The 19,793-nt window shown below is 35.3% G+C and overlaps 1 protein-coding gene across 7 annotated transcripts in view; it reads left to right on the top strand.

Annotated features, from left to right (window-relative positions):
• Positions 1–19,793, top strand: part of ETV1 (ETS variant transcription factor 1) — a gene marked incomplete at both ends in the record, with an annotated part of 92,991 nt that overhangs the window by 65,673 nt on the left and 7,525 nt on the right. For 6 of the 7 annotated variants that reach the window (XM_081345724.1, XM_081345718.1, XM_081345720.1 and 3 more), the window contains 3 exons: positions 863–1,110; positions 18,172–18,252; positions 19,538–19,606. In XM_081345724.1, the coding sequence (XP_081201850.1) occupies positions 863–1,110; positions 18,172–18,252; positions 19,538–19,606 (398 nt within the window). The remainder of the gene's footprint in view (positions 1–862; positions 1,111–18,171; positions 18,253–19,537; positions 19,607–19,793) is intronic. The other variant, XM_081345719.1, reaches the window with a different exon arrangement.

Raw genomic sequence — 19,793 nt, forward strand, 5'->3', positions numbered from 1 at the left:
GTGTAGGCAAACAACAAAGGCATTACTCCTTGCATAGGGACATGGAATATTTTTAGTTGTGTAGAATATAATAGCTTCTGGGGGAATGTCACTTTCCTTCTTTGCCATAAATGATTGCATAAAATTAACTGCAAAAGATAAGAAGTAAAAACAAAAGTTATTTTTAACAGCAAACACTTTGGTCGTCAATCTTCTTGTTCTCTTTCTGGTCTACATCTACTTAGAAGGGAAACCTGTGAAAGAAATGAAATGGATAATTGTATATGAAATTAATACATGAAATTAATACAGGACAGAGTGGTAAAAAAAGGAAGAGCTTTTTGCTGTTGCAGAAAAAAGCTTAGAATATTCCATCTTTGCACAGAGTATTTAAACTTATCAAAATCTGCCACAAAAAAACTGTAAGCATTTAAGTGAAAGGAAAGGAACTAAGCATTGTATAGTCTTTTCTTTATTTTTTCCTTGTGTGATATGAAACAGTTTCATTCATTTATCTGCTACTTTTAGCTATGTTATTAATATCAAATGAACAAAAAGGAGCATACTTAATTGGTGGCTAATAAAACTGTTTATTATGGCAGGGCCAACCATGAAATCTTTCTCTAAGGGCAGCTGTTTTTATTTAATTCTTACAGAATGATGTTTCCTGTGCTGTCTTAGATTCTGGTTGTATTCTGGAAAAAAAATGTATCCGTGTTTCTTTCCCAGGAGAAAAAATAATTTCCAAAATTTACTATCATTTTTCCAATACCATCTGTTATGACAGTTTATCTTCCTTACCACCATAATCCATTATTTCTCCATGGTACTCCTCTCTCCACCATCACTAGATTAATAATGATTTTTTGTGTTATTATCCTAGATTTCGCCGTCAGCTCTCAGAACCTTGTAATTCCTTTCCTCCTTTGCCTGCCATACCACGGGAAGGACGTCCAATATACCAACGCCAGATGTCTGAGCCAAACATCCCTTTCCCACCTCAAGGGTTTAAACAGGAGTACCATGATCCAGTATATGAACATAATGCTATGGTTGGCAATTCAGTCACTCAAAGTTTTCCTCCTCCTCTGATGATTAAACAAGAACCCAGAGATTTTGCATACGATTCAGGTAATCCAAACATATTTTTTCTTCATCTTATGTTCAGTAGGATTTGGTTTATTTGATCAGATTTGATTTATTTTAAAGATTTAAGTCTGTGAAGTTTCACTAGGAACAATATTTCTAGTTAACTTAGGAGCATTCTGTTTTAACACATTAGATTGTTAATGAAAATACAGGTTTTATCATACCAGATTCCTCCATATAAATAAAATAACATTTTTCCCCCAAATGATCTTGTCATCTGAATTGGAATTCTATCTTTGGAAGAATACCAGTGTTAAGGTACCACAGTCTGTAATGGAACTTTAATATGAATATTTCAGGCTCTTTCCCAGCCTGAATTAAGAACCTGCATTACAAGCATTAAATACCACTATCCCTCCATTTTTAGAGTCAATACTCTGATTTTTAAGTTAATTAACAAAGCAGTAGAGGAACCCTGATCAGTCAAAACACTGAAGATTGAAATAAAGTTTTATTGCATAAATAATTGCATATCAATATAATTATTCACTAATATTTTTATTTATTTGAACTTGAAATTATCTAGAGATTTGTAGACAAAACTGACGATAAATTTAACACACGATTTCTGTAAAATCCCCTCCAATTGATAAACCAACTTTTCATTGATACTAGTTCATTTTTAATAATACTTTACAGTATAATGGGCTACTTTTGGCCCCTTGAAGTAAAAGCTCTGAATATATTTAGTTTTAAGGGAAATTAGTAAGAAGATAAGAAAGGATAGTATTTTGTAATTTATATCTCTCTGATTATTGCCAGATGTAGTTGTAAGATATTTACTCCAATCTTCAGATGTTGGAAGAGTTCTTCTTCCTAGAATCCTATTTCTTTATGAAAAGATTATCATATTGTTGGTCACTTAAAAATTGCTGAGTAAGTGGTAATTGAGGTACTATTGATTCCTGTTAATCGTATCCTATTGCATTTGGTAGGATTTTTATTCCTCTCAGAGAGAAAGAGATTGCAAAAATGTGTTCAGCTTTTTGAAAACATTTCAAGGAAAGGGGCACATTTTTAGGAATCCCCTTTTAATAGCTTACTTGGGCTATTCAGCTGATATGATAACAAAGCTCTTGTTTTTTTATATTTTAGCAGGAGGGGTTACTATTTCTTATCCTTAAAGTCTGAACTGAAGCTGATTTATCTTGCCCCTCCCTCATAATTCTGAAAGATTTGGTTAAAATAATATATGAACCTCTATTTCCCATGGTCATTGGTTTATATTTTGCCTAAGCATAATTGTTGATTCTTGACTTAATTGTTGATAAAATAGTATTAACTCCTCTGAACTAATCCTCCAAAGCATAAATTAAAGCAGTTCTTTTCTCCTATTGCTCTCCTAGATTAACAGTATATTAAAATCAAAATCTTGTTCTTCTTATCTTGCCTTTCCTACAAGGTTATCAGAGAAGTGAATTGAGTTATCCATTTTCCATTTTATCATTATAGAAGGACTGCTAATGTACCAATCCCTTTTACATTTTTTTAATCCAGAAGAGATAATCTCTTTCAAGACTTAGGACATGAGCCTTCCTAGTAAAATCTGGATTTCCACTGTTCTTTGCCCATGTGTGCATTGCAAAAATTATCTGGAATAGCAGGCTGAATTTTCTCAGTCAATTATCTATTCCTCTCTTTCTAATCCATGACCTGATTCAGAATGAATTAACGTTAGAAAATCTTGGGGTAGCTAAAACTTTGGTTAGCTTCCCATTCTGAATAATAAGCTGTGAAGGAGACCATTGTGTTAGATGGATCTGTCTCATTGCCCATATATTTGTAGGGAACAAGAGTGCTTTTCATCTTTATAAATATGGCATGTGATTATTCTTTAATACCAGTTAAGTTTTGTTTCTTATTCACATCCATTCTTTTAATTTCAAGAATTGGTCTCTGCTTCTGCAGGAGAAAATATTAGGTTAGAATGATTTAGCAGGACAACCAGTAGTCATGAAGAATTCATTTGTGGCCTTAGAGTACTTTTTATGGCTCTAAATTCCTGCATTTAAGTTAGCACATCTGTACCAACATAAAATGCAGTCAATGGTTTGATGCTTTGCCTTGTTCTGCAGAAGTCACCTATCTTTGCTCTAAGAGTACTTTAAATAACCCTTTTGGAAGCATAATGCATTTTGCCATTGAATCATTGATTTTATTATGTTTATGGATGTTTAGGGATAAGTCACACTGAAAAGGAGCTTGCATAATATTACTTTGCTATCTAGATAAAAAATAAAAAAATCTCTTTTGCAAGATCATTACAATAAGATGTTCCTTCTGGGAGATTTTGAGTCTCAACACTACTTATTGCTTTTGAGCTCCATATTCTTACCCATTTTAGAAATCTGCTGAATGAAAACCATTATTATGGAATGATTATAACTCTATTAAAACATGACATTAATTATGACATCGGAAATGGCAGATCAATTAGTTGTAATTGCAGGTATGCAATTTCTATTGCAGAATGTTGAGATAATGGAACATGGAAAGAAATAGAAATGTCAACACAGTAGAAGATGTTTTATTTTTCCACCCATCCTAGGAGCCATGCTGTGGGGATATTTCAGACTACAAAATGAAATAGTAATATCTATTAGAGTACACATTTTTATAGATGCTTTCTAGGTGCACATAATTCTCTGTGGGGAAGTATTCTAGGTCACAGAGTCATAGCATCAGAAAGCCATCTAAACTATTGAATTCAATTTTCTTGGCACAAGAATCCAATGTAAATTATCTCTAAATGGATGACTATTGTTTAACCTCTGCAGAACACATTTAGCAAAGGATTGTCCTTGTCAAAATGGTCTCCCATTAGGAAGCAGAATTTTTCTATTTATTTTTCATTTGGTGCCCTACCTTCTGTGGTGATAGAGAAAAGGTCTTTTTCATGACATTCCTTTAGGTATATGAAAAGTATTAGCCCATTTTCTACTTTCTCATCTTTATTAAAATAGTAAGTTTTCCTCATAAGATTTAGGTTTGAGGCCCCTGATTATCCATACAGTCATTTGCTATGCCATTTGCAGTTTCTCTGAATCTTTGTTAAAATGTGGTGACCTGAAATGGATGCAATATTCCAGGTGAGACATGGAACTATTACTTCTTATGGTAATTATATTTCTGGTGATCCATCCAAAAAAATGCATTTACCCTTTTAGGAGATCAGTCTTATTTTTTAAGTGTGGTCTCCCATGAGAAACTAGAGTAGCCACAACATTATATTCTTCTAGAAACAAATTAGAGAGAAACTTATTTGGATGACTTTTAAATTTTAATTTATTGAAAGGACCCCTTACGTTATGTATTTATGAAATTTATGTTGCCATTCATCTTTAAGCAAGTAATTTGGTATTCAAAGGCAGAACAATAAAAACAACCTAAGTACAAGTACAAGGATAATAAATATAAAAACCAAGGCAACTTACACACTATTTTCATTTACAAATTCCCATATGTCAGGCTCTGCTAACAGCCTGGCCCTAATGCCTGTGAGAAAAGCCATTTTTTAAAAAGGCCCAACAGAACTAGACCAGCCCAATGCCCAAAGGAGAAGCTGTTCCACAGGGCAGTTGCTGCAACAAGAAAGACACATCTTTGAGGCCCCATAAGAGGCAGAAGCAACTAGAAACTGGCAGTCCTAGAGGAGGGCTTTAAAAGAGTCTACAGTGAAATATGATAACATTTTACTCTGCTTTTAATTTTTGTCATATTATACTGTGGATTTTTCTTATATCCTGGGGTATTGTGGGTGCTATTTATGATCTTCCCAGCTGACTTCCACTCAATGGAGAAAGCTTAACAGTCGTGCAATTCACTTTATCAGGATGATTGACTTAATAACCATGCAAAATAGTTGTAAAACTGGACATGATTCATTTAGCAATGGAAGTTCTTGCCCCAATTGTGATCATAAATCTGTATAACTGTACACTCTTTTTTTTTCTTAAATCTCTTAATCCTTCCTTAAATTTTTGCATTTATCTCTTAAATGTCAGTCAATTATTTCCAGACTATTTCTCTAAATTAATCAATTTAAATTTCTTTCAGTTTTCAAGAATATTAGTTATTCCATCTAGTTTTGCATCATCTGGGAGTTTGATAAGCATTCTTCTCTTATCTTTACATCTAAGCCTTTAATTAAAATTAACTATTTGGACTGACCTTTGTATCAACACACTTTTTGCTTCACTCCAGCTTGATAAGGAGATACTGGTGAATTTTTGAGCATAGTTTTTAGTTAGCCTGTAGATGATTTGTACATAATTAGCTTGGCACTTCAACTATTCTTCCAAAGTGTTAAGTGATGGATTCATGTTTGGCTACATTCTATACATGATCCTTGTCTAGGATGCAAGATTTTGGCCTGAATTAATTTAAGTTTGGAGTATATCGTGATCAGCTTAAAGTCAAGCTGGAATCCAGCTATTTCAATCATATTGTTTATAGAAAAGAGTAGGACAAAAATTAGAGTGGAATAGGTCTTTTCTATTTATCAGGTGTTTTTTGTTCATTTTTGCCATCTTTACTAAGTAGATGGTAGTGTTCCCTTTTTTTTAACCTTGCTTAGAAAAGCCTTCTTTGTTATTTTTAACATCTTTTGTTAACCCCAGCTTGCTCTGAGCTCTCATTTACTTTATCTTACAGCCAGCTTGATCTCTTTGTTGTCCAATCTGCCCCTCCTTTACTTGATCTTTTTTTTCTTTTTGATGTTTGCATGTGTGCTAAACTTTTTGTTTAACCACATTTCCTTCTTTAGAAATATTTGGAATTGTTCCTCTTTCTCTCCCACCCTACCCATTTTAAGGAACTCTCACTAGTTTTGAGCTGCTTGAAAATTGCTTTTATTTATTAAAATTTGGGTGGGGATTAGCCTAGGGTAACTTTAACTTCATTTATTTTTCATTTTCTTAAAAATTAATATTTCAGAATTAAATGATAGTACTCTCTTCAATTCCCGCAAAATTTCCATTCTTTTTATTGTTTGTAATTTAGTAGATGGATATTCTTTAGCTGAAAATAACTCATTTAAAACACTAGTTTTTAAACAAACAAGATCCTCATAAGTAGTAGTAATTTTTATTATGATCACAGACTAACATTACAAATAAGAAGCATTAAAAATAAAAAAAAGACAAGATAGTATCTAAGATTGTCAGTGGGCAGTCAAAGTCTGCCTAATGTTGCAGACAGTGTAACAAAATTAAGTTACATTTAAAGAGACTACGTTCGACTGATTGGATAACCATTGTACAGTATAGTTGGTCATGGATGTACTTTCCATAGCTCCTTGTCCATAGGGGCACAGTCTCAGCTCATATGGGATTTTGTTATCTTGGTCCTCCAAGAAATCCCATATCAGTTATTGTGTTATTTCAGAGGCACTTAGAATGTTAAATTATTGTTACTGATTGACAATTGGTTAATTGATATTTTTTATTATTATTCCACAAATAATTATATGGTATGCAACAGATTTACCTTTAAGAACAAGTAATTATAATTTAATATAAACACTGTTTCATAAAAAGTGATAGAGCGATCAACTTTGTAAAATCTTTATGAAACAAAGTGACTAAATAACAAATATTTTAAGAGTAATATGCTAAAATGCCACCTATTGAATATATACTATTGAGTAAATAAAAGGATGCAAGTCTGTGTGTTTGTAAGTAAAATCAAATATATGCCAGTGAAAAATAAGGTACAACAGAAGATAAAACTGAGAAGACAAAATAAAATTGTATATTAATAGAATCATAAAATTAAGAAAATATTTTCCACTTTAGCGCAAGGGCAGTTGAAAGAAATTTTGAGCCTCTCATGGTGTTTTTAGGCTCTTGGTCTGATGACAACAAACAAATAAGATTTAATTTAATTTAATTTAATTTAATTTAATTTAATTTATATACCGCCCTTTCCCGAAGGACTCAGGGCGGTTTACAGGGTATTTAAAATCAAACAGTACAAAATACAAAAGTTAAAAAACAATTAAAAAGATTAAATTATCCCTTAACTAAAAACCTCAGTTAAAAATTCTCAGCCTGGGCCGGAGAGCTCAAAGAGCCAGGTCTTCAGGTCCCGGCGGAATGAACGAAGGTCAGGGGTGGTCCTAAGCTCCATGGGCAGCTGGTTCCAGAGGGCAGGCGCACCCACAGAGAAGGCCCTCCCCCTGGGTGTTATCCGCCAGCAATCTTTTACCGGCGGCACCCTGAGAAGACCCTCCCTGTGGGAGCACACTGGACGAAGGGAGTTTGATGCTGGCAGGTGGTGTTCCCTCAAATATCCCGGACCCAAGCCATGTAGGGTTTTATAGGTCATCACCAGCACCTTGAATCTCACCCGAAGGGCAACCGGAAGCCAATGCAGCTCACGGAGTAGAGGTGTTACATGGGAGTATCGGGAGGCCCCCATCACAACTCACGCGGCCGCATTCTGCACCAGTTGAAGCCTCCGGGTGGTCCTCAAGGGCAGCCCCATGTAGAGAGCGTTGCAGTAGTCTAAACGGGAGGTCACGAGTGCATGAGTGACTGTGCGTAGGGCATCTCGGTCCAGGTAGGGTCGCAACTGGTGCACCAGGCGAACCTGGGCAAAAGCCCCCTGGTCACGGCACCTATATGGTCTTCAAAATTGAGCCATGAATCCAGGAGGACGCCCAAGTTTTGAGCCCTATCAACGGGGGGTAACACCTCACCCCCCCATCGTTAAAGGTGGAATGAACTGGTTAGTCCGAGATGCCGATATGCACAGCCACTCAGTCTTGGCAGGATTGAGACGAAGCCTGTTTCTCCCCATCCAGACCTGGACTGCCTCCAGGCAATGGGACATCACGGCGAGGGCATCGCTGGGTTGGTTCGGGGTGGAAAGAAAGAGTTGGGTATCATCAGCATACTGATGATACCCCACCCCGAAACCACGAATGACCTCACCCAGTGACTTCATATAGATGTTGAACAGGAGGGGAGAGAGAACCGACCCCTGAGGAACTCCACAAACGAGAGGCCTCAGGGCGGATCTCTGCCCTCCTGTCAATACTAACTGCGAACGACCCAGGAGATAGGAGGAGAACCACCATAAAACGGTGCCTCCCACTCCCAACCCCCTGAGGCGTCGCAGTAGGATACCATGGTCGATGGTATTGAAAGCCGCTGAGAGATCTAATAGGACTAGGACAGAGGAGCAACCCCTGTCCCAAGCCCGCCAGAGATCATTCACCAGCGTGACCAATGGCGTCTCCGTGCTGTGCCCAGGCCTGAAACCCGATTGGTACGGGTCCAGATAATCAGTTTCCTCCAGGAACAGAGGAAGCTGATGCGCCACCACGCTCTCAACAACCTTCGCCAGAATACGAAGGTTGGAGACTGGACGATAGTTATTTAAAACAGCCTGGTCCAGGGCAGGCTTTTTGAGGAGGGGTCTCACCACCGCCTCCTTCAAGGCGGCAGGGAAGACACCCTCCTTCAAAGAAGCAGTTATTACTGCCTGGAACCAGCCTTGTGTCCCCTCCCGGGCTGCATAAACCAGCCAGGAGGGGCACGGATCCAACAAACAGGTGGTGGAGCTCAGCCTCCCCATGATCCTGTCCACATCATCAGGGGAAACAGGATCGAACTCAGTCCAGATAACATGCTCAAGACCGTCCGATTCCTCCATGTCAGACTCCGCCCAGTCAGAGTCCAAACCGGCCTCGATCTGAGTGATTTTGTCTGTCAGATGATGACTAAACTCCTCGGCCCATCCCTGCAAGGGATCCTCCCTCACCTCCTGGTTAAGAAGGGAGCAAGTCACCCTAAACAGGGCGGCCGAGCGATTATCTGCGGACGCGATGAAGGCAGCGAAGTAATTAGCCCTCGCCGTCCTCATCGCAGCAAGATAAGACCTTATAAAGGTTCTTAACTGCAATCGGTCAGATTCAGAACGGCTGGACCTCCAACCGCTCTCTAGACCCCGTCTCCGATGCTTCATCTCCCGGAGCTCCACAGAAAACCATGGAGCCCAACGGGATCTGCACCTGGTCAGAGGTCGCAAGGGTACAACACAGTTGAGTGCCTCAGTGGCCGCCCTTTCCCAGGCATGCACCAAGGCATCAGCTGGGCTGTGATGGCAGAAGGGAATTATTTTGGCAGATGAGAGTATAAGGGTGGAACTGGGTTTACCATAGAAAGAATATGTTCTTCCAGAACAGAATTTAGAGGGATTGTTAATATATCTTCCCTTAAGTAATAGAGGGTGAGATATTACAGGAGCTAAAGAAAGTTCTGTGGTATGATGCACAAATATAATGAATAGTTTCCCAACATGAAAGGTCTCCTATTTATACAGTCTACTGCCAGGTACAATTAGCTAATCTGTCCTTTTCTACCGGAGAGCTTTATCAAATTCACACTGCCATACTACTTTCTTTTGAAAGCCTTAGGACAAGAAGACCATTCCTGAAAAATCTTACTGGCATAAGTCACATTGGTCCTAGAAGTGGGTGATTTAATACATAAAATATTGTTACATAATCTAGTCTCCACCTTTTTAATATTTTCCCTTCTGTTGAATTATAGATTACAATTTGGCAATTTGTGGAGTTCACATTAAAGAGGAACCTAGTATTTCAAATTGTCCATTCTTGTACAACAGTGATAGTTCCCTTGCATACAAGTGGTGTTATAAGTTTGGTCCTAGTATCCCAAGACTTATTCTGTCTGGAAAGGAATTTGACATCTGATCTGATGATGTAAATCACATTATTGGGAAGAGATTTTAAAAATCTAGGTATTTTTTTTTCTTTTCAACAAATGGAAAGAAAACACTCAGAAGGTGGAAGCAGATCTACAAATATTTTTGAATAAAGGCAAAACAAAAATGGGTATGGTGTCTTAGACATATTTGATTAAATCAATGTAAAATGACTTTGAAAGAACTTCCAGAGAAGAATTGTTTCTAGGATTCTATAAAGTTTTGCCTCAAGTTTTAAATTGGCAGGCCATTTAATCCTACAATAACTAAGAGGAAGTAATATAGGGATCCCTGGGGCATTCTTAGCTTTCTGTATTGATGATATAGGATTTTTTCTTTCTTTCTTATATTAGGCATCTTGATCTAGATCAGCCCAATGTATAAGGGACAAATAATTTAAAGGACAGATTTTTTGCTTTTGCTTTTATATCTAGTGAATGCAGTCTAGAATGAGTACTATATCATAAGAATGTATTATTTCCTGCCTTTGAAAGAATATTTTATACCTATATCCTCCAATCTTTTCCATTCCTACATCTGTGTATAAAAAATGAAACAAGTGTTGTTAAAACTACATTTTTTATATAATTATAATTTAATACATCACATCACAGCAGCAATAGCTCCAAAAGATTGTCTTTCCTTGGTTTTATTTCTTCTCTCTCTTCCCCAAAGGAATACATAAAATATCCTCTGAATCTACAGTTACAGTAAGTGGCATTGGCTAATGATTTGATTTGAGAATTGAGAATACAGTCTGGATTTACTCTTTGTGCATTAATGCAGGTCAAATGGACATCAGCTGAATTTTCAATCAGTAATGGAAGGCTGAAGATTGTCTTAAACCAATCGCATCAGCCTTACCCAAGTCTGACTGATCCCTAGAGACTATACCCAGTAAGCAAAGCTTTTATATGAATGGAGCCTGAAGTTTCATTCATAAAATGGATGCTGAAGGGGGAAAGGGGTGGGGGGGAGAGTGATGGGAGAAATACACTGGAATGTCCATTTATATAAAGCTGAAGGGTGTAGTGTTCCATCAGCTGCTACTCCTGCCTGTTGACTTGAAACAATGATTAATATGTGCTGGCCTCCTCAGTGTGTAACTTGACACCGTTTATGTGGCCTTGGCATGTTTCTAAGGTATAGTGAATGAAAAGGCTACATGAGCCAATCAGAAACATAAACAGGAACTGGTTGGTCTGAATTCCATTCAAATATGTCACTATAGCCCAGCAGTGTTTGCAGAACTTAATTTTTTTATAGACAGAGAACAGGGTGGAGAAAGAGGCTAAAGCACAGATGTTGATGTTTATTTCCAGCCAAAGATCACAAAACAGAGTGAAAAATGGTATGTGTGTGCACTCATTTATGTGTACTTCTTTATAAAAAAAGCAAGCTAGTCTACACATCACTTAAAACTAATGCCATACGATTGAAATAAATACATAAAAATAGGCACTTTGGAGAGCTTTTTTTTGCGTTACAAACACATTTGTCTTTTTTGATTCTGCAACCCTCTGTAACAAATAACCATTTGTTAAAGGAGGCTGGCTGTTGCCTGATGTGTTTTCTGAAAACCGGATGTCATGACAATGCCAGAATAAACCAGCAGTTTGCTATAGAAAGCAATCTGGTGTACTTCAGGGAGGAAAACTGTAGGTTTTATTTGCGTGTGTTTTAGTTTCTTTTGGAATGACTGGACAAATTAGATTAGAATTTAAAGGTTGTTGCCAGATGAGAGGTTGGGTTTAAGTTTTTTTCCCCTAAGATGCCTGGATTTTGTATTTTGTATCTGCCATAATGTGATGTTTCTGTTATGCTGAATTTTAATTTTTAATGTAATTTTACAAAGACCATTTATTTTTCTTTTGTTTGGCATCCTGCTTTAATATGGTCCTGCTCTCCCTGTTCAAATATAGGAAAAATAGTTTACAAATACTTTACATTGACAAATATTTTTAAAGGGGAAGAATTGAAGGATAATTATATTTAGGTTTGTTCCAGTAAAATTCCATGAATGAAATAGGGAGATTACTTGACAGAATTTTGGCTGGAAAATGCCTTCAAGTGTTAGTGATGGTTGTCTAAGGAGCAAATACGTGTTGCAAATTACTAGTTATTTTTATTTTAATTGGAAATGAAATATACCGTAGATTGTTTTGTGGAGGATTTGCTACCTAGTTTTACAGTACAATTATATTTTTCTGCATTGTTTTTTATATTCTTAAATTCTGGACTTTTTGCCCATGTTCCTAAAGAATGCCCCATATCTTTAGACCTCTAAAGCTCAGTATTGCTTATTCTGAGGTATTGTTTTCCAAGCCTTTCTACAGTTCTTGAAGTTGTTCTGAAACATGTAGATTTTCTATAGAATTAAGAGTTACTACTCGCTTTCAAAAACTAATGGACATTGTTATATCTGCTTTTCTGCCTTCTATACAATGGGCAAAGCAAACACACCGTAAAACAATAGAGAAGACAACAGGATTTTTGCAACAGCTGCCAAACTACTTTTCCAGGAAACAGATTTAACAAGAGTCAATTAACTTTATAGATTATAAATACATCATATGGATATTCCTTTTTTAAAAAAATGCTTCTATCAAGATAGTCACTGATCTAAATCATATTTTTTCAGCATAGCTCAAATGGTACACCAGATAAGGTAAAGCTTTATTTTAATATTGCAGATTAGAACCATTTTCATAAAACTGGTCAGAGAAAAAGCTGTGGTAAAATTGTTGTGGCACTTATCAGATCCAATTCTGAGGATTAAGAACATGCTGTCATCATGCTGTTCTTGACATATTTGAGTGGTATATTAAGCCTGTCAGTAAATAAAACCTGGAAAGAACTTTGTTTGCATTACAACAATGGAAGCAATTCTTTTGTCCTAATGCCATTAAGGGAGAGACAATTTAGCATACTCTGAAATCCTAACAATAAATATTAGCATCGGAATTACTTATTACATCTTGCAATCAGGCAGTTTCCTTTATACAGCTGTGCATCTATTGGAACTATATGCTACATCTCATTTTACATATGTTCTGTAAATGCAAGATTGTTATGTTCTCAGCATATGTGGCTTAAGAAGATTGCTGTGGTTCAACTCTACTTAATGGGACCTGTGTACTGTATGTAGTTTTCTTTGATCTGAGGCATCTAATGTAACAATTTATGTCCTCAAGCTAAGAGTATCATTAGGGTCATTGTTATTTTCAGGAACCCTATAAACAAATTTTCAAAGAAGGCCTGCCTGCAAAGAAGGAACAAATATCTAAAGTTCTGTGTTTGATACAGAGAACTAGCAGATCACCTGATTTTTTTGAAAGGGTATAGAGTAAGGATGGAGACTTCTTATATTCGTCTGCTAACCTACCTTGTTCCCTATTGGCTGTCTCTCTAGTATGTAAACATATCTATACATTAGCTGCCTCATTCTCTGGTGCTCTAGTTCTATAGCTGGAGATGATCCTTATACTTGGAGACAATTCCTCCAACAGTGAATCCACACTGTATAAATGTTCTGGAACTCATCATTAAGGGAAAAAGAGAACACATTGCAGATAAGAACAAAAATCATATTTGTCAACTCTGGCTGACAAAGGCTTTGCAATACTGGAAGGCAGTATTGCATACATGCTTTGTAATACTGGGAGATTGCAACTATTTTAAAATACTGGAGTTCAACTGCTAGAATTCCTCAGCCTCCAGTTTAAGTTCACATATTCTAAAGTTGGTGCGGCTGAGGAATCCTGATTGAAGACAAGGATTTCCACTGCAAATGTTGTAGTTGGATATATTTGAATTTACTTTAATTTACTTTAACAAAGGAAATTTGTTAAAGTAAAACTTAAGTTTAACTTAAATTTTGTTACATAAACAAAGTCCTCCTTCCACTTCTGAGAATGTAAATTGCTCACTGCATGTGTATCTGCCCATTGATTTAATAATGTTTCAATCATTGCTGGATTGAAACAAAGGGATTGATGGTTAAGAGCAAGAGTCAGTCAGGGTTGGGATTATTTCGGTTTGTCCATGTTTTCTCCTCATTGGACCTTTGGCTATTCCCTTCCTCATGTCCCATAAAACTTTGTGGAAACTGCATTGATAATGATGCTGGAATGCTTATTTTAAAGTACTGTGATTGATTTTGTTTGTTTTAAGGAAACAAACACTATTTTATTAATGAATATTATTTGTGGTTCTTGTTGTATACTGAATGCTGCTTCTGTTTATAGTTTGTTTTATTGTTTTTTCATCTATATGAAGTGAGAAAGCATACCATGAATACTCAGGTAAACTTGCTAATACTAGCATCAACATTTCATTTTAGGGAGTGTTTTTCACCATACGTAGAGGAATATGATAATAAAGTTAGAACTACTTATATGTGCTATAGCTTGGCATTTCTCCACCTTACCAACTTTAAGATGTATGGACATCAATACCCAGAATTCCTCAGTCTGTATGCTGGCTGAGGAATTCTGGGAATTGCAGTCCACACATCTTGAAGTTGATAAAGTTGAAAAACACTAAGCTGTTCTATAGTACTAACTTTGGATGCAATAGTTCTGACCCATCTGTTTTGTTTCAAGTGTTATTATCAAATCTGCTCTTTTTATTCTTCCCCCTTTCTTTCAAAAAGGCCATCAACTTTCAAAATATACACAGTGACACAGTTTTTTAATCATTATCTACCAGTGCAAGTTCACTAGTTAAATTATTGCTAAATATTAGTCAAACATTTAGCACAATTTAAAACTGCAATGTTAAATTTCATTTGTTGGTCTTTTTATTAGATAAACTAGAAATGAAAGCAGCAGGGAATTTAATTGGCAGTATTTTTTTCTGGTTAAGTCATTACTTTGATGAACTTCAGAGCAATGTTTATGGCTCCTAATTAACCATGATAGTCATTTGATTGAATAATCACTTTGGAAATGTTTCTAAAATTTGATTAGAGCTTGACCCATTCTGATAGTCATAAATTAACCAACAGCACTTTTAGAATCATAAGGCTTTAGGTCTTTGGGGGAAAAAAACATCAAAACAGGAGAGTCTTCTTTTCAAATCTTAGTGTAGTGTTTAATCATATGACTATGTTAAATATGAAGTGATGGATAGCATGAAGACTGCTAACATGTCAATTGCAATATTAAAAATTTAAACATTTGGACTACAGGTTCCATCATCAATAATCAGATTGCTCACTGCCCATGCAGGTAGTTCTCAACTTATGATCACAACTGGGATCTGAACTTCTGTCACTAAATGAGACAGCCATTCTCTGCTTTGTGACCTTTTTTGACACTGTCATTAAATGAATTTGGCTTTCCCATTGACTTTGGTATCGGAAGCTGGATAGGAAGATTGCAAATGGAGATGATGTCATCCTGGATGCTGCAACTATTATAAATACACCCCAGTGGTCATTTTGAATCACATGATTGTGGAAATGCTGCAATGGTAGTAAGTATAAAAAGTGGTCATAGCTCACTTTTTTTCAATTCCATCACAATTTCAAATGATTACAAAAGGAATGGTCATAAGTTGAGGAACACCTGTACAGACTGTGCTTTCAAAAACAAGACATTGAAAAGGGGAGGAGAATAGAGATGTACCCTGTGCATTTAGATATTTTTTTATATCAAAGGTATTGCTAAAGATGTGCAGATATGATCAAGAACTCTATATACTATATGTTCTTGGTGCCTTACAAAGCCTTCACACTGCAGAGATTTAACACATGGTCATTTTCTTTCAAGAAATAAATGGATCCAAGACAGAAACAGTGATTAGAGCTTCTATGTACTCTTGATTCAGTGATACGTAGTAAAATTTATTCTATAGGTTTTTTTAATCTCAGTATGATTATTCTGCCCCTTCTTTTCTTTTTTCTTGGGCATACTGTGATGTTTAACACCCTCCTGGTAAAAATAGGGATTGCATACCAGGATACGGAATCAGGATTTGATTTGACAAATAGAGGTGGGGAAGGCATTCTGGTGCTTTAACACTTCTCTCCATTATCCTGCTTACATACTGTATTTTATAATACAACTAATCTTGTGCTACATGCAAAGCTACAAATGCTTGAGTAATATGAGATCATAGCTAGAGCAAACATTCTATATTATGTTGTTAATGTTGATATGAAGTTACATGTTCCATTCTTCTAGTAGTATCTACTATTAGTTTGAAGTTTGAGGTGGGAAACACAACCCCAAAAGCTATCATAACACAGGTAAGTTTGCTTAAATGTTACAGGGATGGAAGAAAGAATTGCTGTTGTTAATGGGAGGACTGATTGCATTTACAGTATTCTGCCTTGCACTGTTAGTATTTTTAACTGACTTAAAAAAATCTTTTAAGTATCGCAAGTCTAATGTAACAGATATAGTTTATAGTTAAAAAAAGAATAAAGATATGTGGAATAAGGAAACAGATAGATGCTCTTATTCTTATTAGTGGCTACACTCACTTAGTGAATTTGTTGTAAAATCTTATTTTCTTTTCCCTCTCCTTGATACATATCACTAGTCAGTGAGCAGTGAAATTGGGGATTGCATTTTGGAAAAGGACTGCACACCACACTGAGTAAATTACTTTTGGTCCTTTTGCTATTTGTTGTTGTTCTTTAATTCTTCAGAGATAATTTAAGAAAAAATGTGATAGTATAGCAAACTACATTTTGCTTGTCAGAATGTTAAGATTAAAATTCTATAATAATACATGCAAAGAGTTTGCTATGGAATTGAAACTTAAGAATAAAATTCATATCCTTCAGAAAAACTGCAAGTATTGGGCACAAAATGTGTGTTGAAACTGCTGGCCTAGAAATCAGGAGACTGAATTCTAGTCCTACCTTAGCCCAATCCACCTCACAGGGTTGTTGTTAGGAAAATAGGAGAAAGGATCATTAAATGTTTTTCTCTGCCTTGAATTACTTATAAAGTAATTAAAGATAAAGATTTATTTGGTAAAAATCTAATAAGTAGATAATTAAAAGTTATGCCAATAGAGAAACAAACTGCTTGAGTAATTTACTAATCTTGAGTAAATTACTGGTTTACTTAAGAATAAATCTTATATTCCAAACTTCTTGGAATATTTGGGGACTAGCTGAAATTAAATAATAGGAAGGCATCTGGCTCTGAAATGTAAGTTCCCAACACCCACATTATATGTTAAATGGGAAAATTATATAAATTGTATAAACAAATAATAAACATATGACAATTGTATTAATTTTACTTCCACTACCAATTACCTATTTCACATTTAAATCACCAAACAACAGCAATAAAAAGCTCCAAGAAACAAGAGGGTGTGGAAAAACCTTGGCAAGGTAGACATAATTTCTCCTTATCTCCACTTCTATTAGAGCAAACAAATAAAAGGAAAATATTTGGTGTTTGAACAAACGTGGTGTTTGAACAAACTTTCCCAATGCAATAATACTCAGAGTATTAAATGTGTTTGAGAACTCCATTATGTATTCTGCTTATATTGATTGAACATCAGAATAAAATAATATAAACTTACGCATAAGTCTGATGTTTCATTGAAGTTTGATGGAGTGGCTGATTATGTTAGATGATTGGTTTTAATATCAGCCAAATGCTTGCAAATAGTTCAGTTGGAAAAAATCAAATATTTGTAGACTTTTGTAGTGAATATACTTTCCATCAAAATACTATGCTCAAAATCTATGCTTTATCAGTTGATAAAGTATCAGAATATCTAAATGACTGGAAACCTAAGAAAACATGGAATGATTTGAATTTTTAGAATTTGGTTGTAACTAGATAATCAATGACCCATTGAGCCATCCTTTCAGATATATATCTTTATCTAAACACGATGCTAATCCAAATTGCTCATTGGTCTTCCACCTATGCAATCTTCCCATATTTCCTGAGTGATTTGTGGGACGGTCTTAGGAAAGCTGTAAATGAAAATCACTTGAGTATGGCAGTGTGGCAGTAGTGCTGAACAGCAGCAGTGCAGTAGCACTGATAAGACAAAAACTTTCTAAAACTTTCTTCCCTTATGAGTAATGGATCCAGCATTCTGTAAGTTAATTCATTTGAGATACATCGTCCCCCATGATTCACAAATTCACCCAGTTAAGGGTGCTTTACTAGGAGCTTTACTAGGATATAGATTCTAAATGGAACCAAGCTTTAGTGACATCTTAACAATTTTGTTCAAATCTGGCTGGCAACATTATTTTCGTGTTTGCCATGTGCACAATCTCAATCAAACAATCCTCTGACTAATATTGCCTTCTCATTTCAGAAGTGCCTAGTTGCCATTCCATTTACATGAGGCAAGAAGGCTTCCTCACTCACCCAAACAGAACAGAAGTTAAGTCTCTCTGTATATGCCCTTATATGTATGCATGAATTTTTCTTTCTTCTTGTCTAAAAGCAGGATTTTAGCTTAGACAAATGAACAGAATTAGAAAAATATTGTAAAACTGTGGTGCCTGTTCCGGAAACACAAGCTTTCTTAGAGGGACACTTGTTTTTTCTAAATAGACAGTGTAAGCTCTGGAAGACAGGCCTGTGTCTGGATGGTTTTAATTCTTTACTTCATCTTTCATCAAGCATATTCTAACTAGTTTATGGGACAATTCTGGTTACTACAGTAAAAATTGAAATCTTTTCTCTAAGACAAAAAGTAGTATGGCAAGCTACAATTTATTATTTGGGTTTATTTTGAACATATTGGGCATTGCCTAGTTACCTACTTTGTACATGATAGATACTGCATACTTTTATAAAAGTAAAGAATATAGAAAAGGGGAAAAGTGTTTTTATAAAACACCAGTTTTTATAAATGTAGTAACAGTGATGCTAACAAGGCCAGTCAATAAAATTCATGACAAGAAAAAAAGTGTTCACACTTGTTTTAACTCCTCATAAATTCATTTAATTGTGAACTTAATTGTGACTTTAAATAGTTTCTAAATGTTTTAGAGAACTAATTTATAATTATAAATTATTATTATAGTAACTTCTTTCCTTAACAATTGACTAGAGTTTATTTGAAATCACTATTCTTTGCTTTTAAATAACAAAATAAAGCTTGTAAGATTAAATTTAGGAAAAGGGAGAATGGATAATTCTAATCCTTCACTTGACAATACTTTGTACTACTAGTAACTATAAAATAAATAAAATAAACTAGATCTATGCCATCACCATCAGCATATTTTTTCTCACTATTAATTAATTACATTCCTTGGGCCTCCTTTCAAGGCAAGACATTTTTATGTGTGTGAAGAAACACTTGATAGGTGAAGCTTTTCAATATTTTCATTTGACTTGGGAAAAACCATAATTTTATCTATATATGCCAATATAGTAATTTTGGGGATTCATATTTTATTCTCTTAGCAGATTGTTTTACTGCTAAGTAATATTCTAACCTGTAACATTCTAATCAGCCTGGAACATAAAATATATGTATCTTGATCCTTAGCTGTAGCATTTACTTGGAATTTTTTCAGTTTTGAATTCCAATTTTCAAAATTCCTCATGTTTTCTAGATAAGAACTCTGAAATTTTGAACACATTGAAGGAGACCAGGTTGGGAAGGGCAATGTATTTTAATAATCTGTTTCAAGTGAGTAATGTGTCTGCTTTTCATAAAATTACAGGTTGTATGTATGAAAAAGGACCAAGACAATTTTATGATGACACTTGTGTTGTTCCAGAGAAATTTGATGGTATGTTATGGGCATACATTTATTTGTTTATCTATCCAGGCTTGCTTATGGAGTTCTAAGTAATGAAATCAAAAGAGAATGAAGAAAAGGGTTTTTTTTACTTGATAAAATTGAAGAGAGATAAATATATAATTTGTTATTTGTTTTGTTGACCTTTGCTTTTAGAAATCAAAACATGTTTTGCAAT

The sequence above is a fragment of the Vipera berus genome, assembly GCF_964194415.1.
Source record: "Vipera berus genome assembly, chromosome: Z".
NCBI lineage: Eukaryota > Metazoa > Chordata > Lepidosauria > Squamata > Viperidae > Vipera > Vipera berus.